The 20,031-nt window shown below is 37.3% G+C and overlaps 4 protein-coding genes across 12 annotated transcripts in view; 1 reads left to right on the forward strand and 3 right to left on the reverse strand.

Annotated features, from left to right (window-relative positions):
- LOC124422887 overlaps window positions 1-20,031 on the forward strand; it is an 89,234-nt gene that overhangs the window by 65,607 nt on the left and 3,596 nt on the right. The window contains exons 1-4 of one of the 9 annotated variants that reach the window (XM_046959841.1): window positions 11,651-11,791; window positions 12,079-12,363; window positions 13,365-13,477; window positions 19,474-19,971. The gene's annotated coding sequence lies outside the window, so the exon portion shown is untranslated. Of the gene's footprint in view, window positions 1-1,520; window positions 1,658-5,115; window positions 5,230-8,818; window positions 8,995-11,650; window positions 11,792-12,078; window positions 12,364-13,364; window positions 13,478-18,858; window positions 19,972-20,031 lie in introns of those variants that run through there. The other 8 variants (XM_046959842.1, XM_046959840.1, XM_046959839.1 and 5 more) reach the window with 8 other exon arrangements.
- On the reverse strand, window positions 153-2,532 carry LOC124422897 (odorant receptor 4-like). The gene is made up of 7 exons (XM_046959861.1): window positions 1,907-2,532; window positions 1,546-1,818; window positions 986-1,475; window positions 809-908; window positions 590-712; window positions 369-524; window positions 153-291 (listed from the first exon to the last, which is right to left on the reverse strand). Exons 1-7 carry the CDS (start codon window positions 1,920-1,922, stop codon window positions 229-231), a joined length of 1,221 nt encoding a protein of 406 aa, XP_046815817.1. The 5' UTR covers window positions 1,923-2,532; the 3' UTR covers window positions 153-228.
- LOC124422885 lies at window positions 2,672-10,150 on the reverse strand. The gene is made up of 4 exons (XM_046959838.1): window positions 9,603-10,150; window positions 6,000-7,111; window positions 4,359-5,909; window positions 2,672-3,317 (listed from the first exon to the last, which is right to left on the reverse strand). The coding sequence occupies exons 1-4, from the start codon at window positions 9,612-9,614 to the stop codon at window positions 3,194-3,196; spliced, it is 2,799 nt and encodes a 932-aa protein (XP_046815794.1). The 5' UTR covers window positions 9,615-10,150; the 3' UTR covers window positions 2,672-3,193.
- On the reverse strand, window positions 13,484-18,862 carry LOC124422891. Its single transcript, XM_046959854.1, has 4 exons — window positions 15,834-18,862; window positions 15,616-15,720; window positions 15,352-15,537; window positions 13,484-15,268 (listed from the first exon to the last, which is right to left on the reverse strand). The coding sequence occupies exons 1-4, from the start codon at window positions 16,793-16,795 to the stop codon at window positions 15,181-15,183; spliced, it is 1,341 nt and encodes a 446-aa protein (XP_046815810.1). The 5' UTR covers window positions 16,796-18,862; the 3' UTR covers window positions 13,484-15,180.

Genomic DNA, 20,031 nt, shown 5'->3' on the forward strand with positions numbered 1-20,031 from the left:
TCTTACAGTGGTGCACGACGAACGTGGACAAATTGTACGAAGGAGAATGCACAGGTATCTTTTTTATTACGCGAATATTTTAATAATATCATTTTCATTAACGCATTAACTTTCGATATATATGAAAAAATTATTACTTTCGTCGATCCGTAATTTTTTTCTATTATTTCTATTTTCGTAATTTATTTCTATATATTCCTATTCTCTTTATACTTTACTCTTGTAAAATTAATCTTTTTGTTCCGATACCGTCAGCAATACCGAAAGATATCCCATTGAGGTTCTGACGATCTACAAGAGAAACATTTGAAAGTAATTTATAAATTAGGTTAAAACTTTTGTTCGCACGTATATCCATATTCGCTCACGTCGCTAAACGTTTTCATAGAGAACGTGCTAAATTTTCCTGCGGTCAAACGAAGTGGTATCGTTGATCGGCGCATTACGAATAGAAGATTCCTCGCTTCCTTCGGAGACAAGTCGCACCATTTAGATTCGTACGCCGATTCGCTCATACCGGAGCTCTGTTTAACGTCACAAATAATTAAAAAATATTATCCTTATATTTTACCGGTGGTATTATCTTTACCTGAACAATTAACATTTCACCCACGTAACAGTAAATGTATAAGTGTAACAGAGTAACGGCTACAAATAGTATCAGGAAACACAATTGAACGGTAGGAAACTCGTCTTCGTTCTCTCCTAATATCTGTGAAAGAACATATGTATATATATATATATATATATAGTTATGTTAATGTATAATAATAGCTAAGAACAACAAAATTTGTTTCAGACAACTCACTGTCAAAACTTGATAACTTTGAAAGCACACTTGCATGGTGCAAGTCATGATTTGAACGAGCATCAACACGTTGAAAGAGTTTTCGATCGACTGGGCGAACCTTCGGAATACGACGGATGATAAAATTTTGGAGCACCGCAATTCATGATATAAATGAAAATTATTCGATCGACCAACCAATTGAGATGTTCGTGTCTCTTCACGATTAACGCCAATTTTTTGACAAAGTTATCGGCCCTTCTTTCTTTCGTGCTTCTTTCGTCCGCCAACGTTTTGAGAGTTAATCTGAGATTCGAAATTTGTGCGCATACATGGAGAACCAACATCGATATGAAACTATCGACGCCTGTATAAGAGACGGTCGCGCTGTATGCTGCTAGAATTTGTCCGGTATACGTTAAATAGAACAACGGAGTCCTCCTTACGTCGTACGGAAAATAAGCAGGACAGATTAGAGTTCGAGCCGGTTCCATCTGATCCCTCTGCATTTGCGCGATCATGATGATTCGAAGAAGTATGTATATCGTCGTCATAATTTGTATCATAATCGTACAAAACATCGATATAATTCTCGCCTTTTTAGCGTTGCTCAGCATAATTGATCTCTCCTCTTCGCTCTTCGATCTATTCCAATCATCGACGAAAGCACCGAGAAGAGGATTCAGAGCTACGAATAACACATCGGCAAATCGTTATCTTAAGAAATATTTTCAAAACTTTCAATCTACGGGGCTCACTTTTAAGGTGATACCAAATAACGAAAAGTTTTATGCAAGCCATCGTAACTGGAACGTTCGCCGTTGCTAAATCTTCCGTCATTAGATCGAGATCGCCCCAAATTATTGCCAGGTACGCCGTTTGTGGTATGATTATGAATCCTAGCATGAAAAATGCGTGTACGATCCAACGATATTTCGTAAAGCCGATATTTTTATCGAGCTGATCGAAATCCGGCCAAACACCAAGAAATTTTAGATTAAATCGATTCCAACCGATCGCATAATCCAAATCTGTGAAAAAATACAATCGCGTTTAATTAAGAATATTTCGATATGATTTTTGTTCCCTTTTCGATTTACGTATCACGTTAAATCTTACCTTTGCTAAATGCCATAACTCTGTCACGAGACAGATCATGTAACGCGACGATCCAATGACTGCGTTTTAGTTTGTCCTTAGATACGAATATCTTTTATTTCCTCTTCGATACGACAGTACGACGCATGCTCTCTCTCTCTCTCTCTCTCTCTCTCTCTCTCTCTCGTCGAAGTAAAACGAACTACCACTCCCCCACCACCTACTTAAAAATGCATCGATCCAGTACCGTACCATTTAATTTCGTCTTCCCCTTCTAAAACACAGTTTAACTTGATTTATGCCTTGAAAAAAAAAAAAAAAAAAAAAAAAAAGAAAAAAATTTAGCGATCCTAATCTTTCAGGTTTTACCGTGTTCCCTGAGGTGTTTAAAAGTATCTCGGTGCACGACTTTATATAAGGAATTTCTTAGTTGTTCGGTGTTAATTACATTAATTTATACATTTTCGCTACCCGCTCGACAACGTTCCAGTAATGGGGTTCGCGAGCGGATATCGCAATGGTTTGGGAAAGTTTCATAAGAAAGATTCTAGTCTAATTTGGCAACGAAATCTGAAACGAATTACTATTGGCTGAAATCGTCGAATGCCAAGGCGTATAAGGTTCGTAATTCTCGAATAAGGTTCGTTCGATCTTTCAGAGAGTTAATTCTTGAATTTCATTTCGTATCCGGTACCATGGGATTATGATAATAATAACGGGTGATTTATTTTTGACGATATTTCTATATATTCAATGGAAAGCTAATACAATAATAATGATAATTTCTTTTTACGTAAAAAATATCATTTATTCATTGGCCTTTGCATATAATACGAACCGTGTGATCCTTGGGGAGATCACACGGTATAGAAATAAATATGATATATGTAGGTACATACATGTAAAGCAAACGATAAACTCTCTTTTCAGGACACGTTCTATTAAATTTAACACTCTTACGCTATTATCTTTTTTGATCTCGAATAATCTAACAAGGAGATCAAAAGGGATCGCGCTCATGCAATCGTGCGTTCGCAGAAAGCCATTTGGGAAACGAGTTACTCGTTCTTTCGTCGAACTCACGAGATAGATTGATGTCTTGTGAGAGTTTCTAGAATTAAATTAAAATAGAATGTGCATATCATTAAATAAAATCTCGCCTCGATGGCAATTATGTACAATTGATCAGTAAAGATCTCCTTCGACGTGACTAAAAAGGACAGGAAAGAGAAAAAGTGAAGAAAAGGAAAGGAAAAAGAAGGAGAGAAAAAGAAATGAGAAAAGTTGTCCTCCTCTTATCGATGATGATTAGAAGAAAATATTTCCAGGTCTAGCTTGAGGGCAAAGAAAACTCGAACAATCGTGCCTCCTGATGGCGTCCATTACTTCCTCGAAATGACTCGATACTTGCATGGCTGCTCCGGGCTGAATTCTATAAAATTTTTTCATCTTATTAAGAAATAATGATGAAAGATCTTTGAATAGAGTAAGGCAACTTATTCGACTGACGAGAAAGCTATTAAATACCTTTTACGAAATTGACGCGCGCACGCGTGTGTGCTGTCTATATATATATATATATGTGTGTGTGTGTGTGTGTGTGTATATTAACTGTTACCAAAAAAGTAATCAAACGGTGATATAATGTTGGTTTCATTAGCACGTTTATGGTAAGACCGGTGATTGAATTATGTATTGTCTCTTATGAATATCCAGGAAGTAGAATCTGTAACTGTCTTAACTGTCTCGCTTTAATAATCGCTGTATTAATTTTAATTGAAACTAACAATTTATTTGTATTGTTAATATTATTGTAGAGAGGACGTAAATAATATTAATTAGTAAATCTTAGAGAAGTCGAAATAATACATCTGAAAGTATTTGTCTCTATATGTAGATTTTCTTCTATCGCGCCACACGTGGTCAGTGCCGTACCGGCTCAGGTCCGAAGTATAGTGAAACTGTGCTAAGAGGTAAAAGTCGTATCAGTCAGTAGGACGTTGTCGGCGAAAGCTGGAAGAAAGTTATCCGTTTCTCGATACTGGTTACTATCGGTACTTGCCTCTTCGATATTCCTATTCATTTACTTTAACGCATTCGTGTAACTTAATTGCATATTGAAATCCACGAGAGAAACGTTTGATTTCGTGTATCGTGAATTAAAGTTAGATCTAACATCGACTACAATTGTCAACGTCGTCATCGTCGTCGTCGTCGTCGTCGTCGTCGTAGTCGTCGTTGGTACGTCGAACGTATCACGGGCCCGAGTTATTTATTTAAAATAAAAATTTTGTCGTTGTAATTATTGACGGTTAGAAAGTGGATAAACTGCAGCTTTCTCGTTACCGGTTAGAGTAACAGTATCTATTAATGAGGGAACAAGTTGCTAAGAAGAACAAATTTTTGTCCCACATATGTTATATACGTGAATTGGAACTATGACAAATGTAAATATAGATTGTTCGATACTTACAGACCCAACAATTTAGCCATCTTCTTTTCCATAAAGATCGAAGCGTCGGGATCCTTTTGAATCATAGTGTCACAGAATATCCTTTTTGCACAGGGTGTATTGGTCCAGTCGCCATTGATATGTGCAATCTCGGCAACCTCAGCGTTTTCCAGATTTTGCAATATATCGTCTAATTCCTGATCATCAATTTCCGTATTTCTTTTCCTTCTCGTTTTATTCCGTTCCTCCGTAGATATTTTTTTAGATCTTTCGACCGCGTCCTCGATTATCCTTGCAACCTTAATGAAGGAATCTTTGTCGGTTACATCGGTACCAAGATCCTTTTTTATCATTTCCTCAGATATAGAACCATCTCCGATAACAAAAATCGTTCTGTCCTTTCCCATTTCCTTCTCCTTCTTAGTATTTTTTCTGGGAATCAAAAATTCGGTGACATCGATGTTACCCTTGGCGCCTGCAGGTAGATCAATCTCAACTATCTCGGTGATCGAATCTGCTCCTTTCCTCTGTAATCTCTTGCTCTTTTCAAGACTGTCGACATCAGCCTCGGCATTAAAAATATCCAAATAATCCAGACTCCTTCTGTTGCGTTGATTTTTTTCCAAAGTCTCTGGAGTTTCCTTCTCTTGTTCCAGCACCAAAAATAGATCATTGTCCGTTGATCCATGCGGAGACAATTGGAAGTCGTTGTTATCTTTTCTCTGCTTTTCGGTTACTTCGAAAAACGAGGGATCCATTTCCATCGCTCTTTTATGTTCCAGATCGATAGTATCTTCGTTGGATCTCTTTAGAACGTCGACGTCAAGATATCTTCCCACTGCCACAGCACCGATTCCGAGTGCAGCACCAGACGCAACGAGACCAAGAGCAGGTATTAGAATGCTTGTGCCAGAAGCCACAGTACCGATCTTATCCTGTGCCTCTTTGCCATTCGACAAGCCTAAATTTTGAGATATTTTATGCGTGGCCTCGACCAATGGATCGAACACTGGCTTGGTGAATTGGGATACCTTTTCTACCCCGTTGGAAAATTGATTCTTCAAATTCTCCGATATTTTCACCCAAAACGGTGTGTCGCTCGGCCTTTTCAGGCCATAAAAGTGTTGATTAGGATAGTAATTTTTTGTTGTGTAAGTATCAACTATATTCTTATCGTTCAGTACGTATTTCTTTTTTTGACGTTGCTCCATAAACGTATATTGTCCGTTCGAGTGCTGATAATTATCCATATGACTCTCAGGTCGTCTTTTCTCGTTCTTAACGATCTTAGCCGGTTGGACGCCCAATTCGGGATGAGCATACTGTAAAACGGGAGCTCTCACTCCAGGTTTTACCGATACTGACGAAATCTTTTGACTTTCCGGAGTGTAAAGTTGCGAGACCGGGTAATTGACGACGCTGTCGGGATGTAACATTCGTTTTTGTACATTGGCTCGATAGTTGTCGTTCCTTGTTTCGTAAACTTCGGCGTTCAGAGCTTCGTTCTTGTAATTTTTTGGATCCCATTCGAAGTAAACGTTTCTCCCATTGTCCTCGTAATTTCTTCCATATCTGTAAACGATAAAATTCGCATAAAGTTGAAAATCACGCGATTGCAATTATCGATTTGATAATAAAATAAAATACGACGAGATATCTCACCTACGATTGATATCCTTGAAGAATCTTTCGAATCTTTGCCTCTCCGCTAGATGATCGGACGAATAATAAACACCGGAGGAATCGATAGGATTGGAACTCGTACTCTCGGTTATCAGCTTGTTGTTGATGATTCTGGCATTGCGCCAAGTTTGAATTTTATCCATAGGTTCGTCAGGGACACGTTTGCCATGTATCACAGGCGTACCGTCGCTGTCCAAAGACATGGGTGATCTCTTCGGATGAGACTTGACATTGATTTCCGATCTGATGATTACTTCGGGTGGAACGTTTTTGGCATCTCTGTTCTTCGATAAATTGGCACCGATGTTAGTCCTGGTCGATTGTCTAGGCTGATGCGGCAGGAACGTATACTGCGTGGCTTGATTATTCTTCTCGTCGACAAAATCAAGATTTCTCTGTGTTCGGTCTTGTAGATTTCTTACGAATATTAATCCGTTGTTCGCATAACTGGAATCACCGAAACTAACGTAACTCGATCTGCCTTGTTCAACCGGCAACTTTCTATCAGGCGATAAGGGCTTCCAATTGTGATATTCCTCGGTAGTGGTCTCTCCGAGTTTCAAAGCTCTACCATCCTCACCTAATGGCGTCCAATTTCCATAATCGATATTCCTTTCGCCGATTGGTCGGATAGTACGAGTCATCGTACTTTTCGTTTCGTTTTGATCAGACTCGTTCGATTTCTCGTTTACTGAGATTTCCTCGGGTTTGACAAATTTCGCACGGATCTCCTCGACTTGTGCCTCTTCCATTTTCCTTACATCTTCCTTCCTCTTTTTCTCATAGTTTTCACTAACGGATTCGTTTTTTCTACTTGATGAAATATCGTATTCGCTGACGTTCCCTTTCTTTTCGGTAACATCGATACCCGACGTTACGATACGATCTTCATCGAACATCGACGTTGACTTTTCGCGTCGTTTTACTATCAAAGTTGCCAAATTACCTTCGCTCGTTCTAATCTTTAATTCCTCGGTCTCACCCGGAAGACTTCTAGATACTTTTAAAATTGTCCTAGCGTAACCAGGCTTTGGCAGATCTATCGCTAAACTCTCGTTAATCAAAACTGCCAAGACTAGAATAAATATTGCCTGAAAACAAATAGAAAAAAAAAAAAAAAAAAAGAAAAAAAGTCGAAGAGTAGATAATCATTTATAGATAGAAATCGTACGTAATTGCTTTGGTTCTCTATATTATTAAGCTACTTTCTATGCTTATCGTTTGTCTAACGCGAGTTGCAAGTCAATGCATCCATGATAATCGACTCGTCTATCGTTCGGTAATACTAACTATGTTTCTATTTTTACGTGCGCGCACGCACACGCACACACAAACAGAAAGACAAAGACGAAAATACGTTGATATCTCTACCGTTTGATTCTCTCGTTAATGTCTAACCACGTTCTCCGTTACGTTTTGTCGGCACCGTGGGACGCCTCGTGAATCAGCTAGCATGTGAAATGATTCTTTTAAAGATTTCGAAAGTCGGCCTTAGTGTTCGATCGTGCAGATTGATTGTGCACATCTATCCCCATGCATTTTTTCTATCGTCTTCGATCACGCTTCTCCTGGATAAATAGATACCTACATAACATACGTTTATCTTCTATATGCTCGTCATCGCACCCCTACTCTCAGAAAGAAAATTACGTACCCGATATTATATAAAACCTTTTAGATAACCATTGTATTTATATTCATTGAATTTAACGAACGCAAAGCTGGAAAAATAAGATCGATATAATAACGACGTTAAAAGGATGTTATGCAACGCTCGATGTCAGAGAAAACGAACTATTCCGTTGTTAAACAAATGTGAAATTTTCATCTCCTGTAATTTAGGTGTTATCTGGGATTAACGCTACTCTCGTTTTTTCAACAAATTTTTCGTCAATCGAAATAGGATATATTAAAAGTGCCCTTCGATTATTCACCATAATTATTCAGTGATTACATGAAATTAAAAGGAGGTCGTTCATTATTCCATAACCATGAATCTTAAATATGAAAGTATACAAAGTTTTACATTATATTGGCAAATCACGCTTAGAACGATTTAAATGCGTGAAATAGTTTTAGAAAGAAACTCGATAGAAAAAAAAAAAAAATTATAATAATGAAAAAGAAATCTAATATTCAGAAAATGGAATAAAATTTTCTACGACGGTCCTTCTAACTCATAATTCCAACTGTAATCAAGTTTGCGAAGAATTAGAGAGAGAGAGAGAGAGAGAGAGAGAGAAGTTTCAAACACGAATGCACTACGTGAGAAATTTAATCGTTTTCGCGAATACTGTCAGCGTTCTGTTTTAGGAATAACAAAATTGCGAAATAGTAATCGAGCAACGGTAAGAGTCATTTTTATCCAACGATAGCATATTTGCTTGTAGGTTTCTAGGTATAACAAATTAGACATTACGATTAGATCATGTGGGTTTGGTAAAAAAAAAAATTTCATTTATCCGAGTATAGATTATGCAGATTCAACAAAGATTTCTAAATTCTTACCAATAAGGAAAATATTCATTCAACTAATTTCCAATTGGTCACGTTTTCACGTTTTAACTTGGATCTTATTCCACATGCTGTTCACGAGACTTTCACCTCCTTTAAATTATTTGCCGTGATTTAAACTACACACACACACACACACACACACACACATACATACATACACACGCGCGTACGTACGTACTACGTACAGATAGACGAGTCATGTATCCGAATTATTCGATATCTTTAAAACGTTCCACCTAATCTAATTGTCGTACAATTTTCGATAGAATCTTTATTTACAGGTGGGGAAAAAAAAGAAAATGAAAAATGATCGAGTTGAATGAAGATAAAAAAAAAAGAAAAAAGTGAGCAGAAAGAAAAATAACGCAATGGACCGACGTGAACTCTCGAGTGAAATGGAACGACTATGTGCTTTCGCTGGACGCGTTTTGCACGTGCGTTGCGTTCTTTAGTACCGGTATGTTAGTCTTCGGCGAAAAGAAGATCATTTTTCTTTTTCTTTTTCTTTTCTTCCTTTTGCGAGACTCCTTCCTCTACTTTCGATCGACCAATTTCACTTGTCTCTTCTTTAGAGATCAATCCTATTACGAGAGCTGACTCTTTCTTGAACCGTTAAATAAGAATTATCACAAATGATCGTCGATTTAATGCCCGGCGATCGTGATTATTCGATTAATGAACGATCATCAATGAAAATCATTGTCCATTAGTAATAAGAAATTTGCAATGACTATATAGTTTATTATGGCATGGCCCCGATCCATGTCGCACGGGGTTTCCGCTCCAGAAAATCCACGGTCAGACATTAATTGTGGAACAATTAAACCGATCTAGTTCGTTGATCCTTTATCTTTTTTTTTTTTTTTTTTTTCTTTTTATTTTTCTTTTTCATTCCAACTTCTACCGAGTCCGTTATACAAAAGAACGCGAACGTCTAATATCATCCATTCGACGTGGTCATACGTGTAAATTGAATAATCGACGGCGTAATAAAGAGAGTATTAAAAAAAAAAAAAAAAAAGAAAGAAAGAAAAGAAAAAGAAAAAAAAAATAGAAACAACTCACCTTTGTTGACATCTTGCAGCTCTATATTGCGATCCTCACCGAACGATTCTCGCGATTTTTCTTTTTTCTTTTCTCCCCCCTCCCTCCCTCTCTCTCTCTCTCTCTCTCTCTCTCTTTCTCTCCTCCTTTCTATCTCGAGATAAAGCAAAAAACGGAAGAGGAAAAATCAAAATTTTTTTTATATTTTCTTTTTTTTTTATGTTGTTTTATTTCCTTTTCTTTTTCTTTATTAGCAATCCTCAATGCCTTTATACGTTCAGAGGCCAGCTTTGTTGAATTCGATGATACGATACGAGGAAAGAGAAAAAAAAAAAAAAAAGAAAAAAATAGAAAAAGAGGAAAAAAAAGAAATAAAAAAGGATAAAAAGAACGAAAGAGGAGGAAGGAGCGTGTCGGCTCCTAAAACGCACCTGTTGACTCCCGAGATATCTTGGCGAGACTGACGACGGCAGTCAGCCGGTGGCTCCTCGTGTCTCCATCGAGGAGCGAGAATTCTCTCCGACCTACTTCCTCCTCCGTTCGCCTTCGCCTTCGCCTTCGCCTTTTTCCGTCGTTCGACGGAACCCATACGCTACCGTCTGTCTAGACCTTTTTTTTCCTTTTCATTTCTTTTTTTATTTCTTTTTTTTTTTTTTTTTACATGACATTTTTTGTAATAACATATGACGACGATATGACGGCAGAAGGAGAAGAAAAAAAAGGGAACGAAGCCGCATGGGGTCAACGGAAAAGGCGAGAGATCCGTTTATGATTTAAGAGACACATCCTTGAAATTTCCTCGTGCAAATCGTCAAGTCGCAAAAAAAAAAGAAACGTAGAAAAAAATGAAATAAAAAAAGAAAAGATTTTAATGTGTACGAAGATAGCTACGAGAAAGAAAGAGAATCTACGATTCTTCATAGACAACGTTCAATGAAATGAATCGTTAGAAACGTACTAATCGATTAGTCCTTACCTCCTATTATATCAGAGATCAAATGAGATTAAAGATTCATTGTGATCCTTGTTACATCTCTCTCTCTCTCTCTCTCTCTTTCATCATTGAAGTGTACCACTTGGAAACGTTATAAAACACATTCGTTCATGCACGAAATAATGCAGATGAACTTATTCGATCGTTGGACATCTTGCGATCTTAATTCGTTCGGACTTTATTCATTAGGATCACGTTTTAAAATGATCCTAACGCTCGTAATTACAAAGAAGAAAAAAAGAAGAAATTATACGATAAGGATCATCTACGGATCGTCGAACACAATGCGAGTCTTTGAACGTGTCTCTCAGCTCGATTTTCTAAGTCATCGATCCGAGTCATATACAACGGAGTCGTCTGATCTGGATCACGTTGGAAAGTAAGCGTATACCGATCCCAATTCGATTTTATTTTAGTCCATTAAGGTTAAAAAGATTACACTGGTATGGATTATTATTATTGACTCTTACGTCGTATATCGGAGACGTTCCACCTTTTATTTTACCTTGAATATAAGGTATATCGGTAAATATTATGCGAGCATTCGTGTCACCGTTCTCCTTTCAGCAAGCAATTAAATCTTCACATTACCGATCGATCAATTCGACTTTAATTAAGATATATAAACAATGTTCGTACGAATCGAACCAAATGCGTTCCAATTTAACGAACATCATAAAGATCGTTTAATGTTCTTCTTAGGGTCGATCGTTCGATGATTAAACTCCAAAACCGGTACGTGAAATTCGAACAGGTAGTCCGAGCTAACTTTTCAAGTTCACGAACACGTACGAGTCGGAAGAAACGTTTCGATTCTAGAGGCAAGAAAAAAGAGAGAGAGAGAGAGAGAGAGAGAGAGAGAAAGAGAGACGAAGAATCCAAGTCTTGGGTTCAGAGACCCACCAGTGAAAGTCCATCGTTCGACGACAACGACGACGACGACGACGACGACGAAGACAACGATGATGCACACCTGTGTAACCTTCTCCACGTGTCCCTCGACCTCCTACCGAAGATTTCTCGTATCTTTTCGTTCCATGAACTGACACAATTCCGTAGTCATCTACGGAATCCTATTTGAGCCTTTTTTTAATTTGCATTTCTCGCAAAAAGAAGATAAAAAGGTAAAAAAAGAAGAAAAAAAAAAGAAAAAAGAAATAAAATGAAAGAACGAACGTACCACTTTCACTTTCCAAGGACACCGGAAGACGCAAAGGTATTATTCGATGACAATTGTGGCCCACCTATCTTCGTTCCACCCACAACGTTTTTGTTCTCTTTTCTTTTATGGTATAATTAGATAGGAATTTTTCTTTTTTCTTTTCAATATTCTTTCTATCTTTTTCTTTTTCTTATTTTTTCTTCTCTCTCATGTTCTTTCGAAACTCTTCGTTCGCGATAGACCAGCATCGGTCTTCTGTCATTCCTAATATCATTCGTAAATAATAGAATAGCTTACTAAACGTATCTTTAAACACTTCTTCAAATTCGTCTTTTATTTAGGATGAGAAGAGAGAAAGAGAGGAAAAGGAGAAAAAAAGGCCGGTCGACTTTCACTTTTCGAAAGTCGTGCAAAGTAGTGAAGAAAGAAGAGAAGGAGGAGAAAGAGGTGAAAGAGAAAGAGGAGGAGGAGAAGGAGGAGGAGGAAGAGGAGGTATAACACACGAGATACACGAAGAGGAAAGTGGCTCTATGAATTTTTCCGGGAAGCAAAATACATATGGCCTTTCGATTTCTCGAGTGATATCGTGAACGCCGGAAATGCATCGAGGTAATATGGATCAGTAGGTAAGTGTGGCCCATGGCAACGCACGAACATGAGAAAGAAAGAAAGAAAGAAAGAAAGAGAAAGAGAAAGGTGGAGAGACAGAGAGAGAGAGAGAGAGTCAGTCCTTTGGAGACTCAGTCACGATCTTCAAACTCCTGACTAATCCTTCTAATCTCTCTTTCTCCTCTTCTCACGTTTTATTCGATTCCAACGGTCGAAGGAGACCGTAATTTTTAAAAATACAAATTTTATGTTCTTTCATCTTTCATGAAAGAAAAAGAAAAGAAAAAGAAAACAAATCTCATAGATCTAATTCAGAAGATTAACGAATTTCTCTTTTATACGATAGAAATGTAAACTCAAGGACTAACTTTTGATATAACTATCATAAAAATCAATGTAAATTTGTCCGTTAAACTCTAATTGGTTTTATCTAATCTCGACGGCTTGACCAATTCGAAATCTCGAATATCATAAAAAAGAAATCAATTTGTTTAAGTTGAGAGGGAGATGTTATTATGGTGTATCTTTTGAACGATCTTCAAGTTTACGTAAGACTTGTTCGTTGTTGGAGAAAAAAATATAGGAGAAAGAAAAAAAAAAAAAAGAGGAAAAGAAAAAAAAAAAGAGATTCAACGCCTTTTTTCTCGTCGAGGTGGATTAACGATACGATGCGTTAACAATTATGAGCACGTACTTAGTTACTTACTTACGACTCATTCTCAGCTTGGACGACCTCGTCGCGACGACGTTTTCCAATATCGTTCGGCATCTTTTACAAACTCGCTTTCCTTGACATATCTTGTAATACCCACGCGTCGTCAACTTTACAACGACGTCGTCATAATCCTTATGTCAAAAAATAATCGAAAGAAAATTTCTCCCTTCAATTAAGATCTATAAAATGTTTTAACGATGACGTTAACTAGCAAGCTCGAACGTCTAACTAAACTTTCTTATATTGATACCTTTCATTGTTCCTAAATCTTTGCTCGTTAATAAACGACTCACGTTAACGAAGAAGGCACGATTGAGACGTCCGTGACGTAGTCGTTGTACAATGTCATCGAAGTAACAGCAGGGTCGTAACGTCGGCATAAACGTGAAAGTTCATGAAGAAGAGACTATTACAGAGTAAGTACAACGTTTGGCTTTCGAACGTTTACTATATGCAAATTTTATCCTACTAGTACTTTATTACACGCATACTATTCTCGTCGATTTAATTACTCGTAATATCGTAGCACGATTTCTTTTAAGAAAACTCGTCTACCTTCTGTGATATTTTTATCGCTGTCTTATCTCTTTTTCTCACTCTCGATGACGACGAAAACGATGATGATTATGATGATGATAATAATAATAATAATAATGATAATAATAATAATAATGGTGATGATGATGATGATGATGCTGATGATAATTGGATATGACATCACGTGATTTCGTATTAAACGTAAATTATGACGATTGACCGGATAAATAAAAGAACGGATTAGGAACATCTGTCGCAAAAAGATTCTAAATCGTTAAATCGTACTTTACGAGCTATCTCGTTGATCCGCTCTAAGTAGCAATCGGTCTATGGTCGTTTCCAAAGTAGAACCCGTATAAAAAGTGGCTCACTTTCGTTGAACGCCCAACATACATCGTACGATTAGTTCCTAGTTAATCAGAAAGAAGGATATATAAGTGATAACGAAAAAAAAAAAAAAGAAAAGAAAAAAAGAAAGAAAAAAGAGAAGAGAAAAGGATATCGAGGATGCGATCGATTGCGTATATTTTTATTTTCTTTTGCGAAAAAAAGAAAAAAAAAAAAAAAAAGAAAAAAAGATAAGAGAAAAGAAGAAACTAATCAATCTTGGTCTAGCGATCAACGCGCCGTTGTCCTCGGCCTTTCTTACGCATTCCTCGAAGTGAAAATCAACTTTGCGACCCAAAATACGATTTCCATCCGGTATTCTTCTCTTCCTTCGCGATTCTCGAATGATATTTCTTTTTCTTCTTTTTCTTTCGAAAGTCTAATCGTTCATCTAATCCACGTCTAATCCACAATTTTCTATATTCTCCTGGCAGGTGTCGTACATAAATCATAACAAAAATTGTTGCTTCGTCGTAAAACTAATATACATTTATTATTATCTTTCGTGACTTTATCAAAAATGGACTATTTGATTTTCAGTTTTTTAACAAAGATAAATGCGTACATCTGTGCAATGACAACTTAATATAATTACGTATTACTGAAAATCGAGTAATGTATTTGTATAAATATTTGTATAAATATATATAAATATATATATATATATGTGTGTGTGTGTGTGTGTGTGTGTGTGTGTGTGTATGTATATATATATATATATATATATATATATATGTATGTATGTATGTATGTATAAGGAAAAAAATGACTGAGTTTCACGAGTGAGAACGATGGTCCAGAATGGACTAGCGTTGACCCACTTATATACCCAGTGACTACTTTCACTTGCGAGTACGAGACGAGTGCATACACGAGACGAATTCTCGAACGAGATATTGATGATAATAATACTGCGATGCTTCTGCAAACAATCTTCTTCTCGTCCTTCTTACTTCTTTTCTTTACCTTTCTTTCTTTCTTTCTTTCTTTCCTTACTCTTGGAAGGACACACTTTCACAGTCAGAACGAAAAGAAGACTAATTATCTTACGCGAACTTTTGAAAAGACAATGGCTATTCCGAGTTCAGTGATTGGAAAGAAGAAGAGAAAGAAAGAGGGAGAGAAAAATTGGAGTGGAGAGAGGAACAATAGCTTATGTCACCCACGATACTCGCTTCCTTCTTTCGTTTGAGATTTAACAAACGATCGTCGCGCAATTCTTCTTTTTCACTGCTTCAAATATTTCCTGGAGGCCAATTTTTCTTATCATTTCTTCATTAGATCTGTAAAAAAATTAAAACAATTTAATATACTATCGGGAATATTTTAAAGTATTGTATCTAATCGTATCCTAATGCGTACGTACCTAATAGCCAAATTCCAAAGAACATTTTGCGCTATATTCGTTCCTGGTTTACCACCTTCCAATATCAATTCGCATATCGATCTTTCCTCGCAGACATTCGTTTGCCGTTCATCGATCAATCTCGCTTCCTTATGCTCGATCGGCAGGTCAACGACTCTCAACTTTGAGAGAACGATGTTGGGATCCCTATAGGAATTCGTCCTTGTTTAAAATAGAGATTCCATGAATCTTTCATGATGAAATTATGCCCGATGCCTTACTCACGTCGTATTTTGAATTTTGATCACGTTAGGGGCAAGAGCTGCCACTAATAATCCCAGTGGTAAGAAAGCTCCGATCAAATGAATAATCTTTTTCCATGGTGAAATTCTAAAAAAAAAAAAGCAAAAAAGAAAAAAAAGGAGAAGAAAAGAAAAAGATTTGAGAAATATTTATACTTTTATATAATTCCGTCAATAAGCTTGCCTTTCCTTCTGTCTTACCTGTGTCCTTTCGGATAGATCATAGCGGGTTTTGGCTCACCTAAAAAGTCCATTTCGTGATAGCCTAAAGGCCGATGATAATAATAATAATAATGTGGTTGTTTGCGAAGTGTAGTGTATTCGTGTTGCTGTGCGAGATAAACCATCATATTATCTGGTTTCTGAACGTTACCGTAATTTCCTTCTTGTTGTTCGACGTTGTAATAATTATTTTGATGATTCGGCATTAGATGATAATCTGGCACGAAATAAAACGTATTCTTATCGTCAAAGTTCCCATTACCAAGAGATAAAAGTTCGTTTGGAAATCTCATAGGTTTATCAAATATCATCGATGTGTGTTCCTCTAGGTACACCGGTTTCTCGAAATTCTGTAATAACGTATGATCGCTTATAACTTTTTGTTCGCCGAAATTATCCAAATGCGACCTTGAACTTTGCGTGACGGTAACGTGTAACGGTTGGATCGTCTCGTAATTTGGTAAAACTTGTTGATACTTTCTGATATGAAAATTTCTTTTGTCATCTTCAAAAACAATACGACCATTTTGATGTTCCTTAACGTCGTAAAGGATTCTTTGCTTAACGTTTTGTAAATCATTCTGATGGGATCCCACGTCAAAACTGTTTTCGAATTTAAAATGATGCACTTTGTTGAAGGGATTAATCTTCGTTCTTGGTTCCTCGATTTCTCCAAGATGAACGCTTGGTTTAAACTCATTCGTAACATTTTCAGTATCGCCTTCGAGAACGATCGTCGAGAGCAAATTTTCATCAGTTTCCGTAGCAATAAATAAAGTTGCCTCTGTCGTAAAATCCTCCTCGTGAGATAGATTATCTTCTGTCGATTCTACGAACGATTTAGAATTATTTTCATCGGGTGATTTTGTTGTATTTTCGGTGAAAACGTTAGCAAGGATCAAAAAGTAGATAAGAAAGAAACTTTTAACATAAAGATCCATGTCTCTTATATACTTTGAGAAGTTTTCGAGATACGACGATTTCAAGAATAAGAATCTCTTCTCTTTACTTGGCAGTACACGACTAAACCGTGCCTTTGACGTTTCTTGCCTTTAACGTTGTTGTAAAGTTGAACGTTTTCTAAAAATCTCTAGTCTCTTAATCATCGTTCTTACTCCAATTGTCGACGACAAAGAAGTACGGTGACGTTTAGTTCAGGTAGCAGGTGTTAACTGTCATAAACGTTGCATCTCAGCGCATGGTGCGTAGTGTGTCAAATTCATAGACAGAATATTTCATCGATTATCTATTTCTTTCTTAAATCCAAGAAGATTGTCAGTTCGTTAAAGGCTTTGATTTCTTTTCTCGCAATTAAAGATCTTTTGCTTGATCATTCGATTTACGATAAGGAATCAACGAGACGGTAAATAGCTCTATCTCTCTCTCTCTCTCTCTCTCTCTTTCGAATTTTCCATCATGACTTGGTCGTATTAGTGCGTACAATCGGGTGGAGATGTATCTATTCGAGTGACCTCGGTATACGAAATAAGGTCACTCGACTCTCGCCGCTCGTCGATAAAACGCAACTTAGAAAGTCTTTCCATCTCTTCCGTTCTTTCTCGTCTTCCGTGAAATTATTATTTCGCTCTGTAAGAGAGAGCATTCGAAACAAAAGAAAAAGTAAGGGAGAAAAAAAGAAAAGAAAAGAAGGAAAGAAATGAAAGAAAGAAAGAAAAGAAGAAAAAACGAAAAGGAAAAAAAAAGAAGGAAAGAAAGATTTTATACGATCCGAAGAAATCCATTTATATGTCGGGAGTTCTCAACTGCAAACAAATTTTACCCGATCATTTACATCGATCTCATTAAATCTCTCTCGTAATAACAAACACGAATAATTTCTAATCGCGAACCGATCTCTTATCTCGGATATCGTTCCTCGTGACATCTTCCATAAAATGTATAAGAATTCCTAACAGATTTGTAAGAGCAACAATTAGACCATTTCGAATCCGGTCTAACGTGTTTTTCGTGAGATGAACAGGCTTTTGCTTTGTATATATATATATATATATATATAAACATAGATATATATAGCTGCATATGTACCTATCTATTTATCTATGTGCGTATGTATAAATATATATATATATGTGTGTGTGTGTAACTCGGTGATGCGTAGATCATAGCACGACGGTAAAACCATGCAATTATCGCGAAGAGTACTTTCCTTGGAAACTCGTTGTCGATGCGTGAAGCTCGTAGAATATCCAGGCTAGCGTGGATCATCGTGTCCCTCTCTTTCCATCTTTTCACCGTATACGAATACGCATAAACAAGGAAGAGAGAAGATGTGGAAGGCGTTGAGGTGGGGTGCTCGATGTCGATGTATGCTCGGTTTAATATCTAATATGGTAGCTTCTTTTTCTCTCGTAGGAACATAGCCAACAATGAAAGTAGCATTCGCGTGTCTTTTTTCTTTTTCATTTTCTTTTTCTTTTCTTATTCTTCTTTCCTTTTTCGTTTCCCTTTTCCTCCTTCTCTCCTCGTCATCGTCGTCATCGTCATCGTCGTTGTCGTTTTCGCGGCTTCATTGGCCAACCCAATTCCGGTTTTGAGTAGGCCATCAAACCGCACGACGTTCGATCGGAATCGGAAGCAAGAAAAATCATTATATAGAATCGTCGAACTCAAAGGGATAGTTATTATAGTTATCTTAAGAAAATCTTTACAACTTTGAATACTTTCTTCAATTATATAGATATCTAAATATACCTTGTAGATATGTATATATATATCGACTTGCATTTTAGCATCGTATTTCAATGGAAAGAAAAAATTCATGAAAATCAATGTGATCTGTTCGATCGTAAAACGTCAAAAGTTGTTCTATTCGCGTTTTACTCGATGCCAACTATAAAGAGACCTAAGAGTTAGAGTTGTAGGTATACGTACAAAGATACGAGCAAAAAAGTGAGGTTGAGGTTTCTGTGCCGAGAAAGCGAAAAAATCGTCAAACGACCGATTTTTCCTTTGAATCCACGACGTTTGTTTCTTTTCCCCATAGACGGCGACGACGACGACGACGACGACGACGAGGACGACGACGAGGACGACGATAGTGCGTACGTTGAAGGAGGTCAAATCAGTAATTTACCGACCATGAAAATTGCCATCAACCTTCTTTGTCTTTCTCCGGTTCTTCCGTCGTGTCCCAAATCGATGTTATCGTCGATACTCTTACAATTTATCCGAAACATTAAACCAATTTCTCTAACTTAGCTGGACAATGATTTCTACAAAAGAGACAGGTGGAAGAATTAGTTTCATTTCGTGAAGCAATTTTCACGTACAAACGAGCGAAAGTTGAAATTTTGACTTGAGGACAAAGAAATTTTAGGCTTTTAGTTGAACGATTATTCGAAAGGAAAGATTTAAGGAAGACTAGAGGATGTCGCGAGAAGGTGCGTGATTGTTACGGGTGACCGGTGTAATTAGTGCGTGACGAATGTCTTTCTTCTTTCACCGCGTGCCAGTGACAGGGTACGGTCTTTTCAAGTTCATTCGATAAAATACGCCAACGTAAACGTGCCAATATGTCTTGCATATATTTATTTGCAAATATATCGTTTGTCGATTATAAGAGACAGCTCCGGTCAGTTGGATTTTATCTGATCCATAGATCGTTCCTTGTCTTTATCTTGGTCCTATTGTTCGAATGATCGCCGAGACTATCGCCGAAGAAGACGAGTGTGGAAAGGAGAAATGGCGAAGTTAGAACATGTTAAAAAGAAGGAGAGAGAGAGAGAGGAGACGAATCCGTTTCCTCGGTGACCAGGCTAGACAAGGACAAGGAAATCCAACAGCGCCAGGTCGAGAAGGAGATGTAAAATGGACCAAGTACATTCGAAGTGGGGACCTGGATTAAAAGCAAACGAGGCCAACCTCTCAGTAACAGAACCATCACGGACCTTGAAGAGGCGAGGTCGTTCTTTGTTACTCTTCTTTCTATCTGCTCCTCTTGGCTGACTATTACTGCTACTAGTGTGCACGTTGCCGTGGCCGCCAACGATAACGGGTTCTCACTTTGAGACTCGACAACGATTCGCCTTGTTCATGTAATTAAACATCTCTACGTTGGAAGGCTTTATCGTGTAATTTGGTACACCATATCTACACGGTCAGTGAAAGATAGTGAACAACCAAGGATTTAATCGGAGACAAATTTTCTAATCATTTT

The sequence above is a fragment of the Vespa crabro genome, chromosome 3, assembly GCF_910589235.1.
Source record: "Vespa crabro chromosome 3, iyVesCrab1.2, whole genome shotgun sequence".
NCBI lineage: Eukaryota > Metazoa > Arthropoda > Insecta > Hymenoptera > Vespidae > Vespa > Vespa crabro.